We start from the raw sequence: 24,718 nt of genomic DNA, 5'->3' as shown, positions 1-24,718 counted from the left end.
CAAAGTTATATTACCTCTGTTAATCAAGACAGAGGAACTGGGGATTAAAATACATCAGCTTGCAGACTCTGTCCTCTTTTGCGCTGAAAGTGATTGTGTTCCTTCTCATGTGTTCTTGAATCCCTGCAGCTGTATTATCCTGGTGTAGAGCACATGAAGGAAACCTTTCTCTAGTAGCAGGGTATTTCATAACATGAGACAGGACTACAGCTACCTAAATGTAAATGGGCAATTAAGTGGAAATAAACTGCATGAGCTAGAAGAGAAGAAATTAATAATCTGTGATAGTAACACAGTAGAAACCAAAGAACAGCTGTGTCCTGTTCAAATGTGTGAATTGTAAATGTGGGTCTTCTTTATAGATGGGTGAGTGAAGGAAATAAATTTTACTTGCTGTTCCGTAAAATTTGTTTTGGTTTTTTTTTTCTTCTGTTGGCAAGCATGTCCTGAGATCAGGTCTGACTTTAGTGTCTAGCTTCTTGGCTCTTTAGGTGTAATAGATATATTAGCTAAAATAGTTAGGTATTACTTAATGATAAAATCACTGCTGCTAGATCATGTGTTCTGCATGTTACCTGGTGTGAAATTATAGAGGCTTGTGGTTTAATTCCAGCCAGCTACCAAGTCCTATGCAGCCACTTGCTTCCTGCCCCACGAGCAGGATCAGGGTAAGAGCTGAAAGGGTAAAACCTGGAAAACTTGAGGGGTGAGATAAAGATAGTTCAATAGCAAAAGTGAAAGCCATGTATAGAGGAAAGTCAGCTATCTCAGGATAGCAGCATAATGGTTACTGAGGAAGATAAATGCCATCACTCCAAATGTCCCCTCCTCACTCTTTTTTGCCCCCACTTTGTATTATGAGTATGATGTCACATGGTCGGAAATATCCCTCTGGTCAGTTGGGGTCACCTGTCCTGGCTGTGTCTGCTCCCAACATCCCAGGCACCCCCAGCCCCCTCAGCACCATGGCAGTATGAGAGGCAGAAAAGGCCTTTGGTCTGTGTGAGCTCTGCTCAGCAATAACAAAAACATCTCTATATTGTCAACCCTGTGTTCAGCGCAAATCCAAAACACAGCCCCATACCTGTCACTGTGAAGAAAATTAACTCTACTCCAGCCAAAACCAGCACAAGGCTGCTAAATAGATTATAGGCATCATGACTCATACACTGACATTGCTCAATGTACTGCAATAACAGTGATGATTCCTTGTCATTTTTCTGTCTGCCTCCCTTAGTATAGTTTTCTCCCTTTGGGTGCTAAAAAAATCAAACAAAAAAGTAAGTTAGGAAATCTAAAATATTTAACTTCCTCCTTCCTGCAAATTCATTATTTGTAGATGCCTGTTTTCTGTTTCCCATATTCTACCAAACCAAACCAAAAAAAAAAAAAAACTTGAAAAGAAGCACCTTCTTCTCAAACTAGAATGAAAATAATTAATTTGAAAGAATAGTGATGTTCGGTTGCTGCTGATTAAATGTATTTCTTTATATGCAGTTATTTCAAATTTTCTCATCTTAAAGTAGGAAAACACCTGCTGTAGAACTACTTCAAAAGTTTCTGTACTGCTGAGGAAAAAACAAGAGCCATATCTACTTTTGTTTTATCTTCCTGGATACTGCAGCATGATTTTTCCCATCTGTGTTTAAATTTATTTTCAGGTTTTTATTATGCTTATGAGCCACAGCATTGTCTTGCATCTCTAGTAACTGCTTGGTCATTGAGATGGAAAGATAGCCTTTATCCAAGGTGTTTAAAGTTGATGTCTAAGAAGATGTATTGTAGATAAATAGGGATAGTAATGGCCATCCTTATTAGGAAAAACACATTGGCAAAAAATCCACTCATGGTAGAAATTTTATACTTCACATCAAATAGAAGGTGAAAGAAAATTCTGAAATTATTTTGTGGATGTTTATGGAGTTCTTCCATTTGGAGAAGGAGACAAAATAAATTATATATAAATAAATAGAAGTCCACCTGTCTCAGGCTATAGAAAGATGAGAAGGGTACAGAGGAGGCTCCTTCTTGCATAGGAGTTTGAAAACAAAGTACCCTGTAGTCCAAGTGAAAAATAGAAACCTTGTAGAGGGTCTAAGAATACAATTGAGTTCCCACAGTTCCTGACTAGATAATCTGTTGTCATGGGGTTACTTTACCTTTAAGGAAGTTGAAGTTGCTGAGGACTGAAAGGAGTCTCTTCTCCTGACCAATTATTGGCCATTACTGGGAATTGACAGCAATTTTAACCATTGAAAAGTGAGATCAACTTGTGAACCCTACCTTAAAGTGTAAAACCAGAGCTCTCTTGTTTTCTCTTTGTTTCCTGGCTGTGAAAGGTAGCAGAGCTCCGGCCTCTCACTCTCTGCCCGGCCATGCGGCCGGGTGGGGGCCGGGCTGGGCCCAGCAGCTCCCGGCCGGGAGATGGGGCCTGAGGGGCTTGCCCCGGGCTCTGGCCGGGCCAGGCCGGTCCCTGGCTCCGCTGCAGTTTTTGCCGTGATGGAATTCACCGGAAACTGCCGAGTGAAGAAGGAGAGAGGCTCTGGACCTGCAGCGGGCTGGGGCGGCGACTACACTCTCCAGAGCAGCCATGAGGAACTTTCCATCGCAGACAGCTCCAGCTCCTGCACCGGCCGAGGCCACAGAACCATCTACAAAAGCCTGGGCAAGATTTTAACTCTTTCATTACCCAGATGAGACTTGCAGATTAATCTTTTTATCCAGAGAGAGAAAAGGAGAGTGATCAACATTAAAAGAGACTTTATAAACTACCAGTGACAAGAAAGAAAAGAAGCATCAAGAAAGGTAGAGAATTAAGAAGATGCTTTAATTAAGATGAAATATTTTTCTGTTAAAACTATGGAGATGGACAATAAAGTCCTGAAAATAACTCCTTTAATTCATGATAGAGTATGGGCAGGAATAGAGTGTTCAAGGTGTAAAATTTGAGTAAAAAGTAGAGTGATTGTGATATAGTGAAGTGCTGGAAACAGTAAAGCGAAAATTGGAAGCCTTGGGGGGGCAATGAGAAAAACTGTTTTCTGGTAAAGCTCACAAAAACAGATGAAGAAGACTTTTGCTTTTGAATAACTCATCCTTAAAATGCCATCCCTAAACTCATGACCCATACACACCTCAGAGTGATGTGGAATGGGAGGAATGAGCTCTGATAACAGCAGCTCTGGGCAGCTGATATCAGGGAAAAGGAAAACTATAACAAAAATAGTTTTCTTGTGAGAAACTCCATAAATTAACAGAAAGAAACTTCTGTTTCTCTACAAAGACTGCTGAAAAGACTGTAGAAGGAATTGGGACTGTTTAAACCATCAAAGTTCTAAAGTTTTTGTCTCTGTTGTCATGTGAACAAAGGAATGGTGGGTAGTAAGAGATGAAAAGGTTTTTTCTAAAAGTTTATTCTGGTGTTCTTATTATTGTAGTTTGTCAATAAACTTTCTTTATTCCTTTTAAGTTTTGTGCCTGTTTTGCTCTTGTTTTAATCCATATCTCACAGCAAGAAATAAGTAATTTTTTTTTTGTTGTTAGTTACTGGTTTAAAACCACGACACCTGTCTTTGCAGCAGTGTTATAAATTCATGAGTAGGGTGATACATATGCCATGTCAAGGGAAAATTATGTTATTGTAGTTATGCCTGAATAGAAGATTTAGCAGGGGAGAAAATCAGGAAAGTCTTACTGAAAATATCTTACGCAGAAAGAACCTACACATTGGAGAGAAATCCTGAGTACCAGAAGGAAAGGAGGAGAATGATGGCAATCATCATGAGTATATGGAAAGGGAGGATAATAAGACATGCTTTAGACGTGCTAATTCTTATGTGAAAATTATACATGGATTTGGAGGAGCCAGAGAGAGAGATAATAAGACAGAAGGAGGCAGGACTAAACTCTAATGGAGAAGAATTTGTTTCTATGTATAGGATGGGTGAACATTGATAGGAAACTCAGCAGAACTGTGGAGCATGCTTAGCAGTAATTTGAATCAGAAAGAAATAGTAAAAGTGATTTATGTTGTGGTATCTGTACTACAGATACTTGTCTGAGGGGTGTTTGTGTTGCAAAGATTGCAGTGTCTTCAGAGGTTGAAACATGGGAAGACAAGCAGGGGTGAAGGACGGACAGTGCCGTGAGGCACTTGCCTTGTAAGTACTGAAAGATAATTATTAGTTACATATTTCTGAGAGTAGCTTTTAGAACAATTGCTGTAAGTGCAGTTGCGCACGGGAGCTTTTGTAGCTCATCTTGCTCATGCAACAGAAAAAGCTGGAAACCAACAAAGTAGCATAGAGAGAAAATGTAACTATAGTGAGAAAGGGTGTGGTGATGGGTTTTTTTTGGAAGCAGCATTGTTGAAAAACTGCATAGAGGAAATATCATGAAAGGCCAAATAAGTAAACATTGGCAATAAGGTGAGAGGGAGAAAAGGGTTGGATCAAATCAGAAATTTTCCTTATCAAGAATATAGTTTAAAAACAAATGGAATTAGAAGGACTGAAAAGTTTTAAAAAGCACTCTGAGGTGGAAGTTCTAATGTTGGATGGTGATTGGTATTTGTGATTCAGTCTTTATAAATGGTTTTGGAACCAGTAAAACAGTTCACAGAGGGAAAGTGAGCAGAAATGTATGGGCTTTTGAGGCTTTTGAGATTTAGAGGAGTCTCATGCTGCGGTGTTGGTTTTTTTTTTTTTTCCTCTGCTGTCTTGGTTTGACCCTAAAGGTGAGCGCTTCAGAATGAGTTGCCTACCCTTACAGGTTCAACCTATCCCTCCATTTTTAAGTTCAAGGAGTTTCACTAATAAGGAATGACTGTGAGTATAGATACAAATGAAAACAGTAACAGGTTACTAACAAGCAGAGCAGCGGCAAGAAATGCCAACAAATAACCACCAGATACAAAATTGCTAAATCTGGCAGACTCCTCTTAATTAGAGATACCAAATACCATGTACCGGTGACAACTCCAATATGAAATACGGGTGTTTCCCCCCCAAATTAAACCATTGTGTATTAGTCTTTAACGTTTAGTTCCAGTATTGCATAAATGTATAATGTGGTATAATGATGTTAGCTCAATCTCTGCAGCACTCATTATTTTTGGGATGGTGCATATCTTAGAGGGCAGTATCTTTCAGTTTAATTTGAACTATATTTTAAGTATTGGTTCAGTTAACAAACAATAAGAAATTTCATCTGTTCAATTGTGTAGAAGAACATTTAATCTCTGAAGCATGTTATAATTTCTAAAACTGACAGCATAATCTGTTGGTTTTTGGGTTGAGTTTTATTAAGTTTTATTTAAGGTGACTCTTGGTATAGTTCTGATTCAAAAAGACGGGATTTTATATTTAAAATTGACCAATCTCAAATTACAAGGTTTTTTCTGTCACTTCTGTTTCCTTGCAGGCCACACAGATTATGATATGTATGCAGTATTCACTAGACTTTTTACCTACCTCCTCCTCGTACTCTCAAGCTGTGAAAAGAATAGCAATCACTGTGTGTAATTTTACTAACAATTCACACATAGCAATAACATTTTACCCCTTTTGACTACCCACCTTGTCTGTAGCCAGCATATCTCTGAATAGCTGCACACACCTCTTTTTCTCAGGGTTGTTTCCCAAGGCATGTTCTGTAGTTAGCCTTCTGTCGTGCTGAAAGAGCTTGCAGACAATGAAGGCAATATTTCTGTGAATTTAGAAAATTTTGTATTCTTAGATGGCAGTTTGTCATTTACTCATTGCTTTGAGTCTCTTCAAAAGGCATTCAGATTTTTTTTTGAAGAGTTATTGGCAGACTGCAACTTTTTTGTTACAGTAAAGTTTACGCAGTTGGTTAAATCATGGCTATTTAATCCTTTAAAGTGTTAGTATTTTAAAATAATGATGTTATCTTGAAATCATATAAATAGAAGACCTCATAACTGCTAGTGAAATTGAAGCAGTTTAAAGGAGGTAATTTCTAAGCAGGAGTGGGTAGTTGCATGAATAAGATGGCAAACTCTTGGATTGACATTGGCATAGTGGGGTTCTGATGTGTTTTGTAAGTGAACAAGTGCAGATGCAGAGACTCTGAGGTGTTTCTGTAAAATGCTGAGCCATTTCTATGCAATGAGGTTCAAGAATGCATTTGCTCTGGATTTGAATCTGTAGGTATATATGTCTACCTGTTTAATATACTTGGACTAAATGACGTTAATTCAATTAGATCAACTAAACTGTGGAGAAAAGAAGGGACTAGGAGGAAGATTGAGCTGACTAAAAAAAAATTGTGACATTGTTAATTAGGAAAAGACACAGGATAAAGAAGTTGGCCAAAAGTATAAAAAGGGATTTAGAGTTGACTCAAAAGAAAAGATACAATTGGATGCATCTGAAGATTTGTGTAAATATGATGAATAAAAAATGGCTGAAGATGAATGAGGATTGAAATACAGTCTTTAATTCTCTGTAGAGAAAAAAGAACCTGCTATTTGTTGTAAAATGAAAGACAATGCTAAATATATTTAATGTGGACATTAGAATTATTACTCATTAGAATTAATTTTTGAAGTATGATGAAGATCTAACTAATAGTGTGTCTGCATCTGAAAAGCTACAGAGTAGTGGATTAAAAGGAAAGTGGTTGGTAGTTTCTTCAGTATAGTATTAAGAAGTGTTTAGATAGTATACCTAATAGATATTTCACAGGTGCTAAAGAAAATAAAATGGTGAAAAAAATTTTTAGAGGACAACTTGCTTGCTGGGAGACAGGTACAGAATGCTATGATGTACAGGATATGATGTTGGCTTTGTCTGATAGCTACTATCAGACTACCCTATATCATAGTAAGCCCTTCCACTGTTTGCCTTCAGAAAAAAAGGTGGATCTCCTATGCTTGCCTCTTTTTTAATCCAAAGATGTAGAAAGCCTTGGATGGGAGAATCCATACAAGGAAGTCCACAATCCTGTTTTCACTTTTGGTGCTCTCTGTTTGATACTTTATAGGGCAGTACTCTGAACTATTTGTGATGCAGACTACTAGAGAAATTTAACTTAAGACAGTCTTTAACATCTCTGTCTGCATAGTTGACTACTAAATTCTGTAAGACTCATGCCCTTCAGGGAGGAAACTTTATGTAGAGGAGATGCAATGTCATAGGAAACAACCGTGAAACAGTTTTTTGATGATACATGGTTAGTTGGATTTATTTGCCCTTTGTCAAGGGAAAATAGGCAAATAACAAAGCAGTTTGAGCTAATCTTTGAATATGTGAAAGACATTGAAACTTGTGTTAGTTTTAGTGGGGATACTGTTGTAAATATTAATGAACATGGAAGGCTAGGATTTGATGGAAAATACCTAGAAATTGTTTAGTTAATATCTTTCTTCTTTAAATCAAGCTTTAGAGAACTTTTATATTGTGCACACAGCCTTTTTAGGATCTTTTGATGATTCTAAATTCTTTTGGTTGATCATCTCATTGATGGAACATAGTTGGAAATTACATTTAATGTGTAGAATAACAGAAAAAAGATAATGTTTGCTTTATTATGCATTAATTAGCATGGCATCACTCCAGATGAAGCTTTTGAGGCTATCATAAATAGTGATACTGGAGGTTACTGAGTAACATGATTATTCTTACAGTTTTGCTAATGGTTCAGAGGTCTGGAACACAAGTATTTCTGGAAACCTGCACACAGATTTCTGTTACACTGAGAAATATTTTTTGGGAGGCTGGCTATTAACCATGTTTCCTTTTAAAAGATAAACCTTGTGTATATTAGGGGTGATGAAGTGTTATTATAGATGCCATTATCTGAGCAATGCTTATAGAATTCTAGAAATCAATCAGGTCTTGCCTAAGGGATAAACTGACATTTCCATTCACTTTTTAATTTCCCTGGGACTTTACTAGGTTAATATGACAATTTTTCTCTGGGGATCCATCAGCTGATGGAAGTACTGTTAGTCTGTTTCCTTCTCCCTCAATGGTAACAACTGTAATGTTTCTTTTTTCTCTTCTTGCTGGCATCTAAATGCTTTTCCACAGGCTTTTCCTGAGAGAATTTAGGTACAAGGTTATGGCACTGGACAACTGGCCACTATTGCAGTATTCTTTGTGTATCACATCCCCGCTTCCTTGTCAAAGTGCCATAAACTGTGAAGGCCACATGGAACATATGAGAGTTCACATTCTCAGAGAGGGTGTGTATTTCATGCCAATGATAAATCAACTGTCTGTCCTCCAAATAAGACAGTCTTAACTGTATGTGCCTACTTTGGAAACTATTTTATTGTTTGTTTTATAAGACTTGGTTAAACGTCACATAAAATTTTGACAAGTTGTTTTTCAAGTATTTTGAATGGAATGATTAGATTACATAGGGACTGCCTTGAAACAGAATACTTTGAATGAGAAAGTTGTGGATATTTTGTTTTTTCATTATTATTTATTTCATTTTTGCCTGCTTCCAGTATTAGTAATGATTATGCTGTATTTTAAAATTCAAAAAGCTTCATAAGGTAGTAGTGCTCCCAACCTTTTTAAGTAGTCTTGTAATTTACAAACTTTTCTAGTTGTCTTAGGAAGGAGGTGAGAAAAAAGAAGTCTTCATGAACTTCTGTGCATGTATGTGTAGGAGGTGTTACTAAATTAAGAGCAAAGCTCTTAATATGGGAGGAAAGTAATGCAATCTGCAGGTGATGTACCTTAATGCCATAAAAATTACAGATTTTGTTAATCTGTGGTACTTCTGATACCTTGCCAAAATGTAAGATTAGTGTCATCCTAGGTTACATTGGAAAGGAAAAAAAAAATCATGCTTCTTCAGTGGCTTACAGTGCAGAAGATGGCATTGGGGAAATAGATCATACTAGGTTTTAAAGGATCACAGCTGGGTTTGTACTACTATGAGTTTTCTTTTATGCAGCTTTGTGTGGCTTATTAACACTGTTTTCAGTTTTCATTTACTTCCCAAAGATTTGAATTATTTTGGTGTTTTCAGTTTTGGTAGGATGCCTAGAGGTTAGCAAGCTGGACTCCACACATAAATTGGAAAATTCTGCAATTTAATGTACTCGATGGAAGTTTGATTAGCTTCCACTGGAAGTATTTCAACACCACGCAGTTTAATAAAGTGTCATGGCCTAGAACTTGGAAGATACAGATAAAATAGAAGTAATTGTTTTTGGGAAATGGTGAGGTTTTGAAATAATGCAAAATAAAATTAAATCCTAAAGAGGCCAGTTATTATACAATGTTTAATACAATTAAGAAGCATTCTTTGTTCCTGTGCTTTGCAATTATTACTAGCTCTTATCAATAGTACTCTAATATTTTGAGAAATAGAGCTAGATTGTCTTTTTATGCCTACCTTCCTTTCTGGTAGGCTCCACAGATAAAAATAACCAAATAATACCCAAGAGTCTGTTCTAATGAAAGCTATTATAATACATTTAGTAATTACCATTCTTACTACCTACCCAAGCAGAATTTATAGCTAAAACTTGTGACTGGAAACAATGTGTGACAGAACATCTGCTTCACTATATAAAATTACTTGTATTAGAGGAAAGATTGGTGGGTGTCTTTGTTTTGCTGTTAAAGCTAATAAGTATATGACAGTGTAAAAGTGAAAGTATCAAGACTACTAGATCTGGATGTTGTAACTCAATGAAACTAAATCAGAGTTCTGTTGAAATAACATTTTCAGCAAAGTTGAGGGGTGTTTTTGTCATGCTGAGCAGGGAATAATCTAAGGATAGCAAGTTTATAAGGGCCAGTCTCATACGTGTAGGAAGCCCAGTAGTTTTCCTCTGAACGACATGCCTCTCTGACCTTCTGTTTGCCAGAGCGTAAGATTTCACCTAACTAGTGCAAGTCCTCCTCCAGTTGCATACCAGCATTCTTTCCTTGGGTGTTTTTTTGAGACTAACTGTATTTTTGACATAGACTAGTCCTCTTGCACATTTTTTAGTTTTCAAATCAGCGAATTATACTTAACTTTAAGAAACCAGTCAGGAAAAGTGTATAGATCAGTTTTGAGGGTTTGGAATTGTGAACAACTCTCAGGTGATTCCAGTTCACATAAACCAGAATGCAGGGCAGGTAACTGAGGAAGGGGCAAGGAATGGGGAATGACTCAGCTGAAGAAATGATGTAGTGATAAAAGAAATAGAAATTATAAAGTGACAAAACCTTATTACATTGAAAGTCTTTTTCAACAGAATTACTCTGTTGCTCACCTTAGGTTTCTTTCCCCTTTCTGATAATGAACTGAAAGTTTGGTATACAAAAAGAAGATGCCCATTTGAATTTTCTCTAAACTGAAAGACAGTCTTGTGTTTTAGAATCTGGTATTTGAACTGAAACATGCAATACAGAGTCATTCTTTTAGTGATGGTGAAATGCAGTTCAGTAAACCCTTCGCTCATCCCACCACAATATTTATCCCCAGTGAGGAGAAAACAAACAGAAATTCAGTTAGTTCTCAACTACATGAATAGATAAATCATCATTAATAGTGAATTTCTCAATGTAAATTTTTCTTGCTTGATTTCTATATAATAAACAGACTAATTAGTTTGCTTGTAAATTGGTAAAGTGGTATTGTTTTATATATTTCATGTCAGTGCCTACAGAAGAGAGAAACAAATGTTTTTCTAAAGCAAAATATTTGAACTGCTATAATAAACTTGGTAAGCTATGTGTGCCTCCTAAGCTACTACAAGAAATAGTAATTGAATGAAAAACTTGGTTTTATTGTATTCAGAAAACAGTAAACAGTTTAAAAATCTACTAAAGTTTTGATTTTTGTAATTTATGCATCTATTTTCTGTTTTCTATCAACATTTAATGTAAGTTGGGACTTAGAAGAAACTAACTATCTCTATGAGCTATTTTGGCACTGTAGGAAATTAAATATTTAAGTCCCACTGCAACTACTTCCTGGGGGTTTATCACTGCAAAATACTGTAAAATAATAGTAGGTTCAAGTAACTGATTTGAGAGTATTTGGAGTGTTTTGAAGGCCTATTTTTCTTCTAAAAAGAACAAATGGGATTAAATTTTTTAATGTAAAATAAAAAAGAAACAGTTTTTGTGGTTATTTTTAACCCTTTCAATGTCACAGTTGAGATAATGAGGGGGAAAATTACTTATCTCAATCTGGCAGGCACTATATCTGGGCTGGCTCTATTTTAGTGAGGCTCAAACTCTAACATGAGAAAATTGCAGAAATTTACAATTCAAAGTGTGTTTCATCAGGGAGAAATCCACATATTGTTTTGACACTCAGTTAGAAATTCAGCATGAAGATGGACGTCTCATGAAATTTGCAGCTCATGAGTGAATTTATATTTCCATAAAGGCCATCAATAATAGCAGCCTGCAGGAGAAGTGGGGGGGGAAAAATGACAAAACTTGTGAGGCTAGCATTTTTTCCTCAGCCCTATAGTAACAAATTACTTGTAATATGGTCCTATACTGACCGTGATTGAAGAGAAGTATAGGCAGCCATAAAGGAAAGATTTTTCAGTTTAAGTGATTTGAACTAAAAATGTCTGAATGCAACTGTAACTCAGAAGTGTCCTTAAACTGAAAAATAAGACTCTTACTGATAATTACAGGTTTATCATACATGTAATTTGATTGTATAATAAATTCCCAGGATAGAAAATGTATTTAGGTATTTAAATATACTAAAATAGGTTATCTTTATTAGGGGTAAAAATCTCATCTCAACTGTGGCATGCTCCCTCTCATTCATGCACATACAAAGATAGGAAAGAATGTGTAAGATTTGAATTTATTTCTCTGGGTAGCAAGTCTCATTATATTGGTCATTAAAAAAAAACACAAATGCATTCACATAAAACAAATTTGTTATCAAAACAATTATTAAATGCCATTGAGACAAATGCTGTAACAGAATGTAACACATCTTTTTTGGTTACAATATTTTGTATAATTCTGTCTCTTTCTGGTTTTTTATGGAAAAAAAAGGGCAGAGAAGGAGCAGGTCAAATATTTCTGAAGTATCTTCTTATTTGATAGAAGCAGTAAAGCAGTGTTGTTGTAAATCCACTGACAACTTTATTTCAGAATATCTATGCATCTTAAGACTGTAGAGAAATTCTTGGTGTTAGAGATGTCTGCCTGCAACTCTCAAGACAGCTACACACACCAAGATGTGTCCAGAAGGCTTTACCTCATAGTTTGTGGTCTGCATTGGTGCCATGCTTTGCTGCATTTAAGGAAGGTCAACAAATACGAGTTTTAGGGTCAGTAAGCACTCAAGAATTGCATAAACTAAAAAGGGAGTTCTCCACAGCTGGACAATGCAGAGTTGTGGTTTAGTATGGTGAGACACAAGTCATGTGGTCTTGATATTTAAGAATTAAAGTGTTTGTGTGACATCTTTATATGTCATAGCTGCTCACACCAAAGAAGAATGAGTTAGAATGCTAATTGAGCAACTTTGCAATAATGAAAATCTCTATGAGTGTCTTTATTTCTGAGAGTTTGCATTCTAGAGATTAAATTGATAAAGTATAATAGAGTAACTGGTTTTAATTTTACTTCTGGTAGGTTTAGGAACCTACTAGTCTTTGAAGTACAAAGAAATGAAATTGTTTGGTTATAGAGTTTGTAAGTATCACAGCTTGTGTTTTTGGTGGCTGTAAAGTCTGTATAAAACGCATGTGTTACAGTTATTACAAGCTATACAATTTTAAAGGTCGCCATCCAAAAGCAGTCTTTCTTCTTTTCTTTCTCTGGCATCAGGGTAAATGCTTTCACATAGAAATTGTTGTATAAACTTATTGACAACTATTACAATAGTTGTACCTGGTGCAATACTCTTAAATTAATGAGGTCAAATAGGGATTTAAGTACTTAATGATTAGGATCTTATATACTGTGAAAGCACATAAACCTCAATTTTTTCTGTTTAGTCTACAATTTAGTTAAGCCGGGACTGTGGAACTAGAACAGGGAAAACTGTCAAGTGTGGACTCTGTGTTGCTTTTTGTGTATGCATTTGTTCTTTCTTACTTGAAAAGAGACCACAGGAAGAGAATTGAGTAGAAAAATAAAATAAAATACTGGGTTGACTCAGGTATAAAAAGCTTTGACTTAACAGTTATTAAGTCCTTGTACTCAGCTGTTGCACTTTAAGCTTTTTTTTTTCTCAAATTAGCTTTGAAAGCAGATCAGGTGTTGCTGCAATTCCTTGGGTATGTGAAGGCTTTTTTTTATTTCTTCACCATCTACACCAGTCTGAGCATACCAAAATCGGCTAAACTTTGAGTTGTTTTTTTTTTCTCCAGACCAGTGTTACTGTGAAGTACCCTAACTAATGGATGTGTGCACACAGGCAAACTTTTAAAGAGAGCTTTGTAACTTAGCAATGTAAAGGTAGAAAGTAATCACAAAAAAACCCCGAAAATCTGTTGAGTGGTAAATGATTTTACATTGCTATTAATCAACTGAATTATTGCTTACTAGTATGTGTTAGCATTGTTTCAGAAATTACCTTTGAAATACTTGTTTATCTTAGAACTCTAACCAAATAAACTAAACATTCTTTATTTCTGTATAAATGAAAGATGCCATTTTGTAGAAAAGAAGAATAATGTTTAAGGCTTTTTAAATGTTTGTAGGATATGCATGTACACGAAGTGGATAATACATCTCAAGGACTTTAGGTAACTTTTATTCAGAAGTTACTCTATTGGGTTGTCTGTGGCTGAAACAGATGAGTGTTCTTCCCTAACCTCCACAATGAAAAGCAAACACAGTAAAATAGTAGTACCAGTGCTCTTTAATCCTTCAAGTGCAGTACAGTATTAGCCATAATTGTGTTCAGACTTTGTATAAGACTGAATTTTCTTTGCAAGTCTTACACCTGCAATCCTTTTTTAAAATTCATTAAAATATACTAACCCCCCAAAGTAGCATTAGTACCCTGAGAATGTATGTGCAGCTATTTGTAATAATTCTATTTATTCTGGAAAAAGTGGAGGTGGTAAATGAGTTTTTGCAGAAGATTTCTAATTGAAAAGTAATGAGTCACCCAAACCAGTCTGTAACACTGCTGTGTTGGGTCACATTGCAGAATGGATGTTCTTTAGAGCTGTGTCTTTCTTTTCATTTTATTTACAATTCATACCCTTGGTTTAATTTACCTGTTTCTCTTCCCACTTTTTTTTTTTTTCACTGCCTTTTTGTTTATCTCCCTGCAATATGTTTTTATTTATAAGAGTACAAGTTGTTGTGCACTTTCTATCTGCTTGCTAAATTCCCTTTCTAAATGCTAAGTTCCCATTTTAAGCCATTTTCCATATATTTATAGAATAAATTCAGCATTTTATTCTTGGATTTATTCACATTTTGACAGTAATTGGTAGAAAAGCCTTTCTTGAATATGATGGACCAAAAGAAACCAAAAGAACAGTTGGGAGAAAGCTTTTCTGTGACAGACCACTGAGCTTCCATCAACTCTCCAAGGAACTGTCATTTTTACTGGTATCATTTGCACTTGTGTTCACAAAAGAGTGTAATGTTGCATAATTCTAGAAGGCTTATTGTAGACTCATTTACAAAACAGTGCTTCTTTTTAAAGACATGGTATGTATTTGGCTTCTCAGATGAGGAGAAAGATGTAAGGCTTTCCAGTGAGCAGGGAGTGGGAACTGGTGGTGCTGCATCCTGCTGCTAGATTAAGAGAGCTCAGGGGCTACAATGGCAGCGGATATTTTTACAGAGGGATTTGTCTGTCCCTTCAAGGCAATTGTTTCTCCAACAAATGTTGCTTAATTTAACTGCCACAGCCCAAGACACAGCAGGTTTTCAAAACATAAGATTTGTGTGAACATACATAAACTCCATGGGCACTGATCCCAGAGGAAGTTACTGACTGTCAACTGGTAATTGTTTTGGGAAGTGAAAAGGGACTGTGATGTTTGTAGAGTATGTGAGTCTTTTTCTTTGGCAGTACATATTCCCAGAAATGGAAACAATTTCCCTGGCTTCAAACTTTCAGTAAAAATGAAGAAACATATCTTCCTTCGAGAAGAAATTAGTACTTGCAGACAACTCTGGAAAGCCAAATTATTGCTGTTAAAATGTAAATATAAATTGCAAAATTGAAACACAATTTTTGACCATGAATGCCTGGTTCTTGTATCTTTTTTTGACCTGTTGAGTCAGCACTTAATAAGTTTAATATTGCTTGATCTTGCATTGCTGTAAAACTGGAAATCACTGATCTGGTTCATTTCAGGTTAATGGAAATCAGAACCATCTGTGGCCTTGCTGCTCTTAAAAACTGAAATGTGTTTCTGTTAAGATTTTATAAAGCATAAAGCATTTTTGATTATTTCAAGTGTGTTAATTATTGGAGAAAATATAGCCACATCTGTGAGTGATAGATGTTAGGTGCAAATACTTTGGTATTTCATTTCAATTTTAATTGGTATTTCAGAACACTGTATTTATTGTGTGACTGAATATAATGAACTGTTGGAAGTTATTAATTTGTCACTAAGCAAAAGTTAATTAACCATCTAGAAATCTAAATTTGGGGAAAAAAACATAATTATTTGGGTAAAATATGTTATTTTAAAATATTTATGTCTTTCCTAAGGTGAAAATAATTATTGCAAAACACTGGAGTTATGAGAATGAGATGACATGAATGCAGTCATCACTGAACAGACTCCCTCAGCTCAAAATCTATGCAAAGGAATAGTGGCTTTCACAAATTAATACTCACCTTTAAAAGGGTTGTCTTTTATAACAAACTTGTTTCCCTTCTTCAGTGGAGAGGAAAACTCTTAATCTTGTTCTGACAGTGATGGGCTGTTCCTGCAGCCTATAGATATGTAAAGCTACGTTTGTTACTTCTAGAGAAGTAGCTTTTCGTCTGCTTTGTATGAAGAACTGCTCAGTTGAGTTGCTTTGGTAATTTAAGTACTGCTTTACATTTAGCAAAAACTACGGTTTATTTGGTGGTTTCCAAACAGGAAAGAAATGGGTGACCAGTTCTTTGAGTGTTGTAAGATACTGCTGAAAAAAAATTTTAGAAACCTTTGTTTTGAGTTTATTTTGGGTTGCTGAAAAGGAAATGATAGGCTGTTAGTGAATGAAGTACAATTTAATCTCTTCAAAGTACATAGTACTTCAGTAAAAATGTATGCTTTAAAAATGTGTGCTTCTTTCGTCATGAATTTAGAGTGCTGCTGTGCAAACTGAAATTTAGGCCATTTGCCTTAAATTCACAAAGGCTACATGTTCAGACTGTGCATTAAAAACAAAAAAAATCTTAGTGGTGTGTTTCTTCCATGGACTCTTAGCATGCAGATGTTGCCAATCAGCAAGCCAGAAGAGCCCTGGCTCTGAATTCTCATGAACATCTGATATTCATTCAGTTTGAAGGTGAGCATGTGAGAGGGAGATCCCATTTCCGTCTGCTGACTGCAAAACATGCTAATGTTTTATATCTGGCAGGAGCTCATGTTCAGGTGGCTCAGTTCAGGTACCAGAAACATCCAGCTCCCTGTTGCTGGTCCCATTTCTTTTCTCACTGATTATGTGTGCCATACTTTGTTTAGCTGTACACATTGTCCAGACTTGTTTGAGGGTTGACAGGAAATATTTTCTTAATAATGGTTCTGTAAACAGTGAAAATCAATCTAGGGTTGCTGAAGATCTTTAGAATAGTGTATATACTTATTGTTTTTTAGAAATTGGTATCAGAATAGTAATAATTTGGTTATAGAACACCACAATTTTTGAATTAATTCTTATTTTTATCTGGAAGGTTTTTCAATAGTTTTTTTCTAAATGTAAATACATATATATATATATATATATATATATAATATTTAGTGACTCCAGTGGATTAACTAGGATATTTTGCCAATTGAAAAATTTCCCTAGAAGTTACTGAAAAATTAAAATATTAATTTTATAACATCTGTGCATATCTATTGTTAACCATGGGTTTTGTTGTGAAGATACAACCTGGTTTCTAGGCTCCCTAGTCTATAGATAAGGCTGTAGAAAGTTAGAAACTGATTCATTATGCCATTGGCTACCCCTTTATGTTTCACATAGTATTTCCTTTGCTGGCTTTGAGTATCCCCTTCTTATGCCAGCAGGCCACAAAACTTGTGGTAAACACTTTTGTTTTGGGACTTTTATACAAATTCAATTCAGTCATGATGCACTGGTTTTCAGGAAGACTGGAATGGAAAGGTTTAGAGAAAATATGTAAGAAAGTATATAAATGTAACATGTAAATACTGTATCATTTGCTGAAAGATATTTCAATTACTTAGACTTCTTGACCCTTTTGCTGTCTGGAAAAAGGCGAAACTATAAATCTTGGCTACTTTGGTGTTTAGTGTAAATGATGTTGTATCTGATATTCTGTGTGTATATATGGTAAATTCTATTCTTCATTTATAAGGTGGCCTGCCTTTTAAGACAAAATTTGATATATTGTGTTATGTATATAATCCCAACTTGAAGTATTAATGGTTCTTCTGTGTTTCCAACATCCAATGGTCACATGAAAATGAGGTTACATTTAAAGTTAAAACTGTTCTTATGGTGCTATTTTTAATTGCTTCATATGTATGTTTTTACAAGTCTCTTGCACTGCTGTAGCAAAGACCTGAGTATTTCTTTAAAAATATGGGAATGAACTAATAGGAAGCAAAACAGTCAATAAAGTCAATCTTTAGCATGAAAAAACACTTCCCTAAACTGTAGTATGTTTTAATTACACCTACAGAGGTCTCAGTGCGATCTGCCCTACAAAACCTATGTAAATTATTTGTCAATGGTGGTCTGCCAAAAAACACTTAGGGGACAAGGCAAATCAGACAGTTGAAGTTAATTAGTGTCATGTGTGCATCACAAATGCAGAAAGGCTTAAAAACCATCAGTACTCCCAAATAACACATTTGGGAAGTAATTTCTGAGTTTGGCTGTACAGTGTGATTTGACTGTGGGATCTGGAAGATTAATTTTTATGTGAGTTTTATGAAAGCTTGCAGAATAAGAAGTGGTATATTTTGTTAAATAATACGAGTCACAAATTGTGGCAGCAGTGAGAAAAAAAACAGTTCTTCACTACCCTTTCTAATGGCGATTTATTCAGATGGCGTAATACTCAGATTATGGACAGTTTTTTGAAAGGTGTTGTTCTAACTGTAAAGTCTAGTAGCTTTACAAGATTGAATGAGTGTTTTTTTCTATGACTTGTATAGGATCGGCCCTGATTAGATACCTCTTCAGCTTTTCTGGTAATCTTCTGTATAGGAAGAAAGTAATTCTCTAGTTTTGTTTTGCTTTATAGATGAACAGCATAAGAAATTAAATCATCCGTGGTATTGTTGAAAAATGTTACAGCGAAGCACAGACTATAATTTCATCAGCATATAGGAATTGTATACTTATAAAACAAATAAGCATCAATTGTGTAACTTCCAACACTGATGAAAATATTTAATGTTGAAGATGAAGTCATTCTACACAGTATTCTTTTCTTGATGGCATATCTTGAAAGAATAAAAATGTTGCATTGCTTAAAAATAAAATATAAAGCTAAAGAATAATCTTTAAAAAGGATTTTCAGATTATATACACGTTCTTATTTTACTGTATTAAATACTTAGTAATGAATAATACTGTGGAGTTTAGCTACTAATGGTTCCAAGTCTCAACTGGTATCACTTTTAAAACAACTTCAGTTGAAATACTTGTTGAAAGCATACTGAATGAATGAATGAAGCATCAATCACTTCATTATGAAATAAAATATTTTATGCAGATATACTTCATGTTTCCTCAAAATGTCAAGTTTCTCCATATCAGCACCCCAGGAAGAGAAAAATCTGGTAGAAAAAGCCTAGGAAATATTGTTACATTTTCCCCTATGAGGGATGGGAACCTTGCATATATTTCTAGCACCTGCTAATTTAAAAAGCAAATGAAAATACTCTTTCTCCATACAGTAGCATAATATCTGACAGTCAATCTGCTGTGTACCACCTTACTGTTGCAACTGTTTAATTCTTCTTTGGCAGTAATAGAAGCAGAATGTGAGATGTAGATTCAGGTTTCCCACACTGTCTCCCCCTTCAGTATACTGAATGTTCCCTATCAGATTCCTACCTAGTGGTTTTTGGTTTTTAACAAAGAAAATATTTCATTTATAGACAGTTGTGAAAAATCTCACAGGCACAAGGCAGTTCCAGTGGTTGGAGGTGATGTGGCCTGACTGTTTTGCAAACCTAACTACTGAGCTTTGAGTGCTGTTTTTCATCATCTATAATACAAGTCAACTTGGAAATAGAACATGGAAACTTTTCTTGAAGTTACTGAAATATAAAGTTTCAAATTAACTTCTAGATGGTAATAATTTTCTCAGTATTTTAATCTAATTTTTATCCTGTATGTCATTGCACTCACATGAATAAGCACAGTTCTTTCAAACTGATAGGGTGTTCAGCAATTTTAAATTTATATGGAAATACATAATATATACACATATTTTATATATACATATAAGTACAATTAAGTGTTTTATATATTTTTATACATATAGTTAAATAAAAATTAGATATAAATATATTATATAAATATATGTGGTTTTCTTTCTTTTTTTTTCTTCTACAGGGCAGACTATACCAGAAAGAAGATTTGTAGAAGCAGTAAATCGTGAAGCATATCATTATCAAATTGGTGACTTTCCAGCAGAATGGGAAGGTAAATTTTTTTGTTTTATTTCAGGATAATTTTGCCATTGATTGTAGACTGTATTTTTAATGGAAAGCCTGGCTATGTAAACAAGTAATTTGTTAGCTTTCCTTTTGGATAAGGCGGACTTTTATTTAACTGGTTAGCAATTATGAATTCTTAAAGTAACTTCTTTAAAAATGGGATAAATTTTGTTTGAGAAGTCAATACTTAATAAAAGCCTGTGTGGAAATGTATTCCTGTTACATATCAGAATATTTGTGCCCGTTGAGAATCTGACTGAATGACCAGCATGAAATGCATTAAATAACACAAAACTTCCTTATTTTTCCTTTAGTGCATTGTTAATGTATAGGTTGACCTAAATATTGATGGCACAGTGATAGGGCTGCTTTTTTCATGGTGTATTGAGTTTCCTATACTCTCCCTTGTGCAATCTAGTAGAGAGTTGGAGAACCTGTTAATTAACCATTTTGTCCAACTGCTACTAATTATTAAATTCTTGACTGAAAATCTGGGATATAATAAAAATTTCAGGGAAGTTAGCTCGTTCCCTTAGGTTTAGCTGATCAGCTCTTGGAGAAAGAGAGAAACAAGAGAAGGACTATATGTTGGCCTTTGAGGTTGGTAGGTGTTTGAGCCAAGTGTGGGATTAAATGTGACTTAAAATCCAGAACTCTGCAACATAAGCAAGGAATCCCTGAAAACTATTGTTTTATAGTATGTACTAACATGGAGGCTACCCAGCACGCAACATGCTTTTTGAAGAGAAAAATACCTAGGCATCTCCCAAAAACTGGTAGGTTCAAAGCCAGCAGATTTTAAGCAGTATGTATTTAAGCTCTGCAATTCCTCGTAATTGAATATTCTGCTTGCTGGAAGTTTGCATGAGTTCAGTAAGAGATTAAAAGTATTGGTGGAAGAAAAATAGTTCTTGCACACAGATACTACTGTGGTTTAATTTGTCAGTGCACTGCAAATGAATTGAGTCTACAACATGTTTTGAGGAAATGTCTTAGTATACTTGCTTTACCTTATTCTTTTTCCTTTATGTTTGATGCTCTTCTCTGAGGGAGATGATACTGAGCAAAGAGAAAACTTCAGACCCATTACATCCCTTCATGGAATCAGTAGAGAAATAGAAAACATTATCTTATATTTTATCATTGTCATTACACTAATTCCTAGGATTTTTGCTACAATCATCTGAGGCTAGTATTAAGAGCTGAAGGCATCTACTTTGGCAGTGTTTGCCAACTAGTGAAACCACAGTATCAACAGTGTCTGTCTTCTACTGCTGCAGTACCCACAGTGGGTTGGCAAGTCTTGCTCTATTGTTTCTCGTTCTTTTACAGTCTGAGATAGCCGTCTTCTGAAGGAGAGCAGCAACCTGATAGGCTTGTCTTAACTAAATCTTAAAGTGCTTGAATGGACAAATGCTTTTTATCCAGCTTTCTGAAGGTCTTTTTCCTTATCCAAAAGTTCTCAAGTAATCAGTGCTTATCTTAGTTCTCTGTGATTGTCTTGCAAGCACTGCACCACAAATACCGAGCAGCATATATGAAGCTTCAGGTAACTGCTCTCCTGTGAATGAATTCTCATCCAGGACAATTCAGTAGTCTCTGTCTGCCCTTGGATGGAATTAACAGCAGCACAGCACATACAGTCAGACTGTCTCAGATGGGTGTAGGCTAATCATCCTTTCACAAATGGTCCTAGACTGCAGTGTTCAACCAAATTGCCATACAAACACATTGCTTCATGCTATTGTGACCTGTGAAGCACTAAAAAGCTATATCTCTCTTCAGAAATTTAGCACAAATCCATGTGATCTGACAGTGTGTTGCCTGGAAGGTTGCAGCTTTTTAGGAGGTTGTGTGTGACAAGACTTTTAACTCAAATATCACATACCTTCATGGGCATATGGACTTGCCTACAAAGCTGCAGCTGCCACACCTGAGACACACTGTTCAAGTCAAGGCATCCTGTTCAGGTTTGTTTTAGAGAAGAAACAATTAACTGGCCAGTCCTGTTTTTATGAGCTATGTTTATAGGTTTATTGCTTAACTTCCTCATCTTCGTAACTGTGAAGTTTTCTGTTTGTGATGCTGTCAGCAAAGGCAAAGAATTCACAGATGAAAGGAAAATTTGCAGTTTGCAGATACTACAAATTTCCTCTTAAGTACTTGTCCTGATTTTGGCCAAGGACAGTTAATTTTTTGCAATCACCAGGAGGGGGTGTGGCTGATGGGGTGTGGCCAAAATCCAGGTGTTACACAATACCACCTCAGGTTATTGCTGGGAGTAGGGGAAGGGGGTGCTGGCATCAGAGAAACAGGGTGTGGCCTCTGGTTGGGAAAAAACATGGCTGTGATCATTTCAAATCATCCTTGGTGAGCATTTTGCATGTAAATTGCCCTCTCTTTTGTATGCTTTTATTATTATTATTAATATTAATATATTTTTTCTTATCTCATTGCTGTTTCCAGTAAATTGTTATCTCACCCTATGATCTTTCCTTTTTGTGCCTCCCATCCTCCTTCCTGGCCACCTTCAGTGGGGAAGGGTGGAAGAGGAGGGCAGAGGGAGCAAGCAGGCAGCAGCTTGGTTTGGGGAGCTTTTGTGGGAGAACTAAATTGGGGACTGCTGTTCCACAACCACAACAGTACTGAATTTCTCTAGAAAGAAGAGATATGTGCATGCTTTTTTCCCTGGTGCATTTGTTAAGCAGAATGGGTATGTTGTGTATGCTTCTGAGAGCTAAAGATGGGAATTCCGGTAAAAAGGCTAACCTGTACTTTTTTGTTTTGTGGATGTGGAATTTAAAAAAGCCAAAGCTAGTACTTCTGCTATGGATATAGAAGCTGTTCAAAGAACTATTATGTCTTTGCTACATATTGTGGGGTGTGAGGAATGTAGGATGCACTGAATTTCAATTCATCACTACTTCTGTTTTGCCTTCTGTAAAAAAAAATCTGAATTAGTTAAAAATGTAAAGGAAAGGAAAGTGGATAGTTCAATTACTTCCATAGAAACAAGTTATCTGAGTAAGAACAGTTTAATTCAAGATTTTTAGACACTCTTTGCTAAAATGTTCATTCCATTTCTGTCCCAATTTTTTCCTCTGTAAGACTGGTATAGAAGTTTCCCAGGGCCACAAGTCCTGTGCTGAACTTTCACTGTGTGCCTTCTGTCCAGATGCCTGAAAATTTCCCAGTACATTCTTTCTGTGGGTGTTTGCATTATGATTTGTGCTATTATGGATGCTGATCATTCCAGCAAATAACTTTAGACTTTGCTCAAGACTCCTTTTTTTGAAGGAGTTCTAAAATACTTGCCATTTCCTCTGAACAGTAAAAGATGAATATAAGGTTAGAATCTTACTTCATATTTCTTACTTTGTTTTCTCTTTGCTCTTGGATTCTGCTGGGCACACACATCTCCAGGGGCTCCTCTCCAAATCCTGTGTATGTTCCTTTGACTTCCATGGCCTCTGCTTAAGTTTTGGCTGGCTCTCCTTCCTCTCCCTTTCAGGCTTTTCACTTTTAGGACTGTGCTGCAGAGTTTGTTGCCTTATCTCCTCCTTTTCTTGAGACCTGTAGAGAGCTGCTTTTACCAACTGTCTTTGTTCTGACAGGACTCAGGTTTTTGTACTTGTGGACAATTCTTAATTTCCACCTCATTTAAAAGCAGTCATCCCAGCATCATTTCCCTTTCTTTGTTACCCTGCAACTGTAGGACCAGAAAAAGAAACCTCTTGTCACTAAAATTAGTAAAAGTTCCGTTCCTGGAAACACAGGCATTACTTGTCTGCAGAGAACTTTCACGAAACCAGGGACAAAGGATAGGGTAAGGAGTGAGAAGAGGCTGTAGAGAAATTGGAAGAGGGGCAGAGTTAAATCTCATTCTGTACCTAAGACATTCAACTGTCTGGTACAGCTGGTGACCTAAGGAACTGATTCTGGTGCTTTGTTTATGAAGTTTTAAACATATAATAAAGGTAAAGGAGACCGGGTAGAAAGCTATAAAGTGTCACCTAGATCACAGGCTCAATCTGTGTAAGCTGTTTCTTTGACTCTGGAGAAGGTGGTGTACTGGGTCCTGGGAGCTTTCTTGAATACAAGGCCAAGGGTTTACTCCTGAAGGACTTAAGGGGAAATTTTAGCCTAAGCATGTTAGTTTTAAGTGCTCTGCAGGATTGAATTATCTACATTCTCAGACCTGTGAATTTTATGAAAAGTTCTGAAATTAAGGCTTTTGTAAAACTGAAACAGAATTCCTTGTGTTATCCTTAGTGTTGGCTCTTTGTACACATAAAATTCAATTAATTTTAATTTTAAAAATCCAAAACTGTATTTCCTCCGGTACTATAGTTTTAAATTTAGAATGCAATCCATATGTATAAAAGAAATATTGCCTGGTTTTGTTTAGGTGAAGTCTGTTATATTTTACTTCAAAGTGTGAGTACCTATTTTTCCTCAGGCAGTATGGATGCACACAGCAGATTATGTTTCTTTATTTTAGTTCTGAATGTTCACCCATTGAGGAATGTGTGATTTACCTCCTCAAGATATGTCAATAGTGCTCATGAGGGGAGAGCTGTAATTTTACATAGCACAGACATGGCATGCTTCATGCAGCATTTTGTTTGTCATCTACTCCTAATCTCTCTTTTTCTTGGTAACATTTAGTGATTCATGAGAGTCATAATTTGCATGTTTACTTTTATGGTCATTGCAGAGCGTTATCTGCCAGTAGGAGTCTTAAAATACAGTGAAAACTTCATGCATACTAATAAGGATACAAATGAGTGCTGATGAAAGAATGTGAATGTCCCAAGGTAGGAAATGTCCAGCTAAAAGGAATGCAAGATTCCTTTTAGACAAAAGTGGAATTAAAATGAGTGCATCCAGATAAAGTTAGAAGCAGCAGTTTTAAATGGA

The 24,718-nt window shown here is 35.8% G+C and overlaps 1 protein-coding gene across 1 annotated transcript in view; it reads left to right on the top strand.

Annotated features, from left to right (window-relative positions):
- The window catches only part of NDUFAF2 (NADH:ubiquinone oxidoreductase complex assembly factor 2), a 58,867-nt gene that overhangs the window by 13,333 nt on the left and 20,816 nt on the right, over positions 1 to 24,718 (top strand). The window contains exon 2 of the mRNA XM_058826184.1: positions 19,695 to 19,784. Within this exon, the coding sequence (XP_058682167.1) occupies positions 19,695 to 19,784 (90 nt within the window). The remainder of the gene's footprint in view (positions 1 to 19,694; positions 19,785 to 24,718) is intronic.

The sequence above is a fragment of the Poecile atricapillus genome, chromosome Z, assembly GCF_030490865.1.
Source record: "Poecile atricapillus isolate bPoeAtr1 chromosome Z, bPoeAtr1.hap1, whole genome shotgun sequence".
NCBI classification, from domain to species: Eukaryota; Metazoa; Chordata; class Aves; order Passeriformes; family Paridae; genus Poecile; species Poecile atricapillus.
Note: the sequence above shows the minus strand (reverse complement) of the source record. Positions and strands in the feature narration are given on the sequence as shown.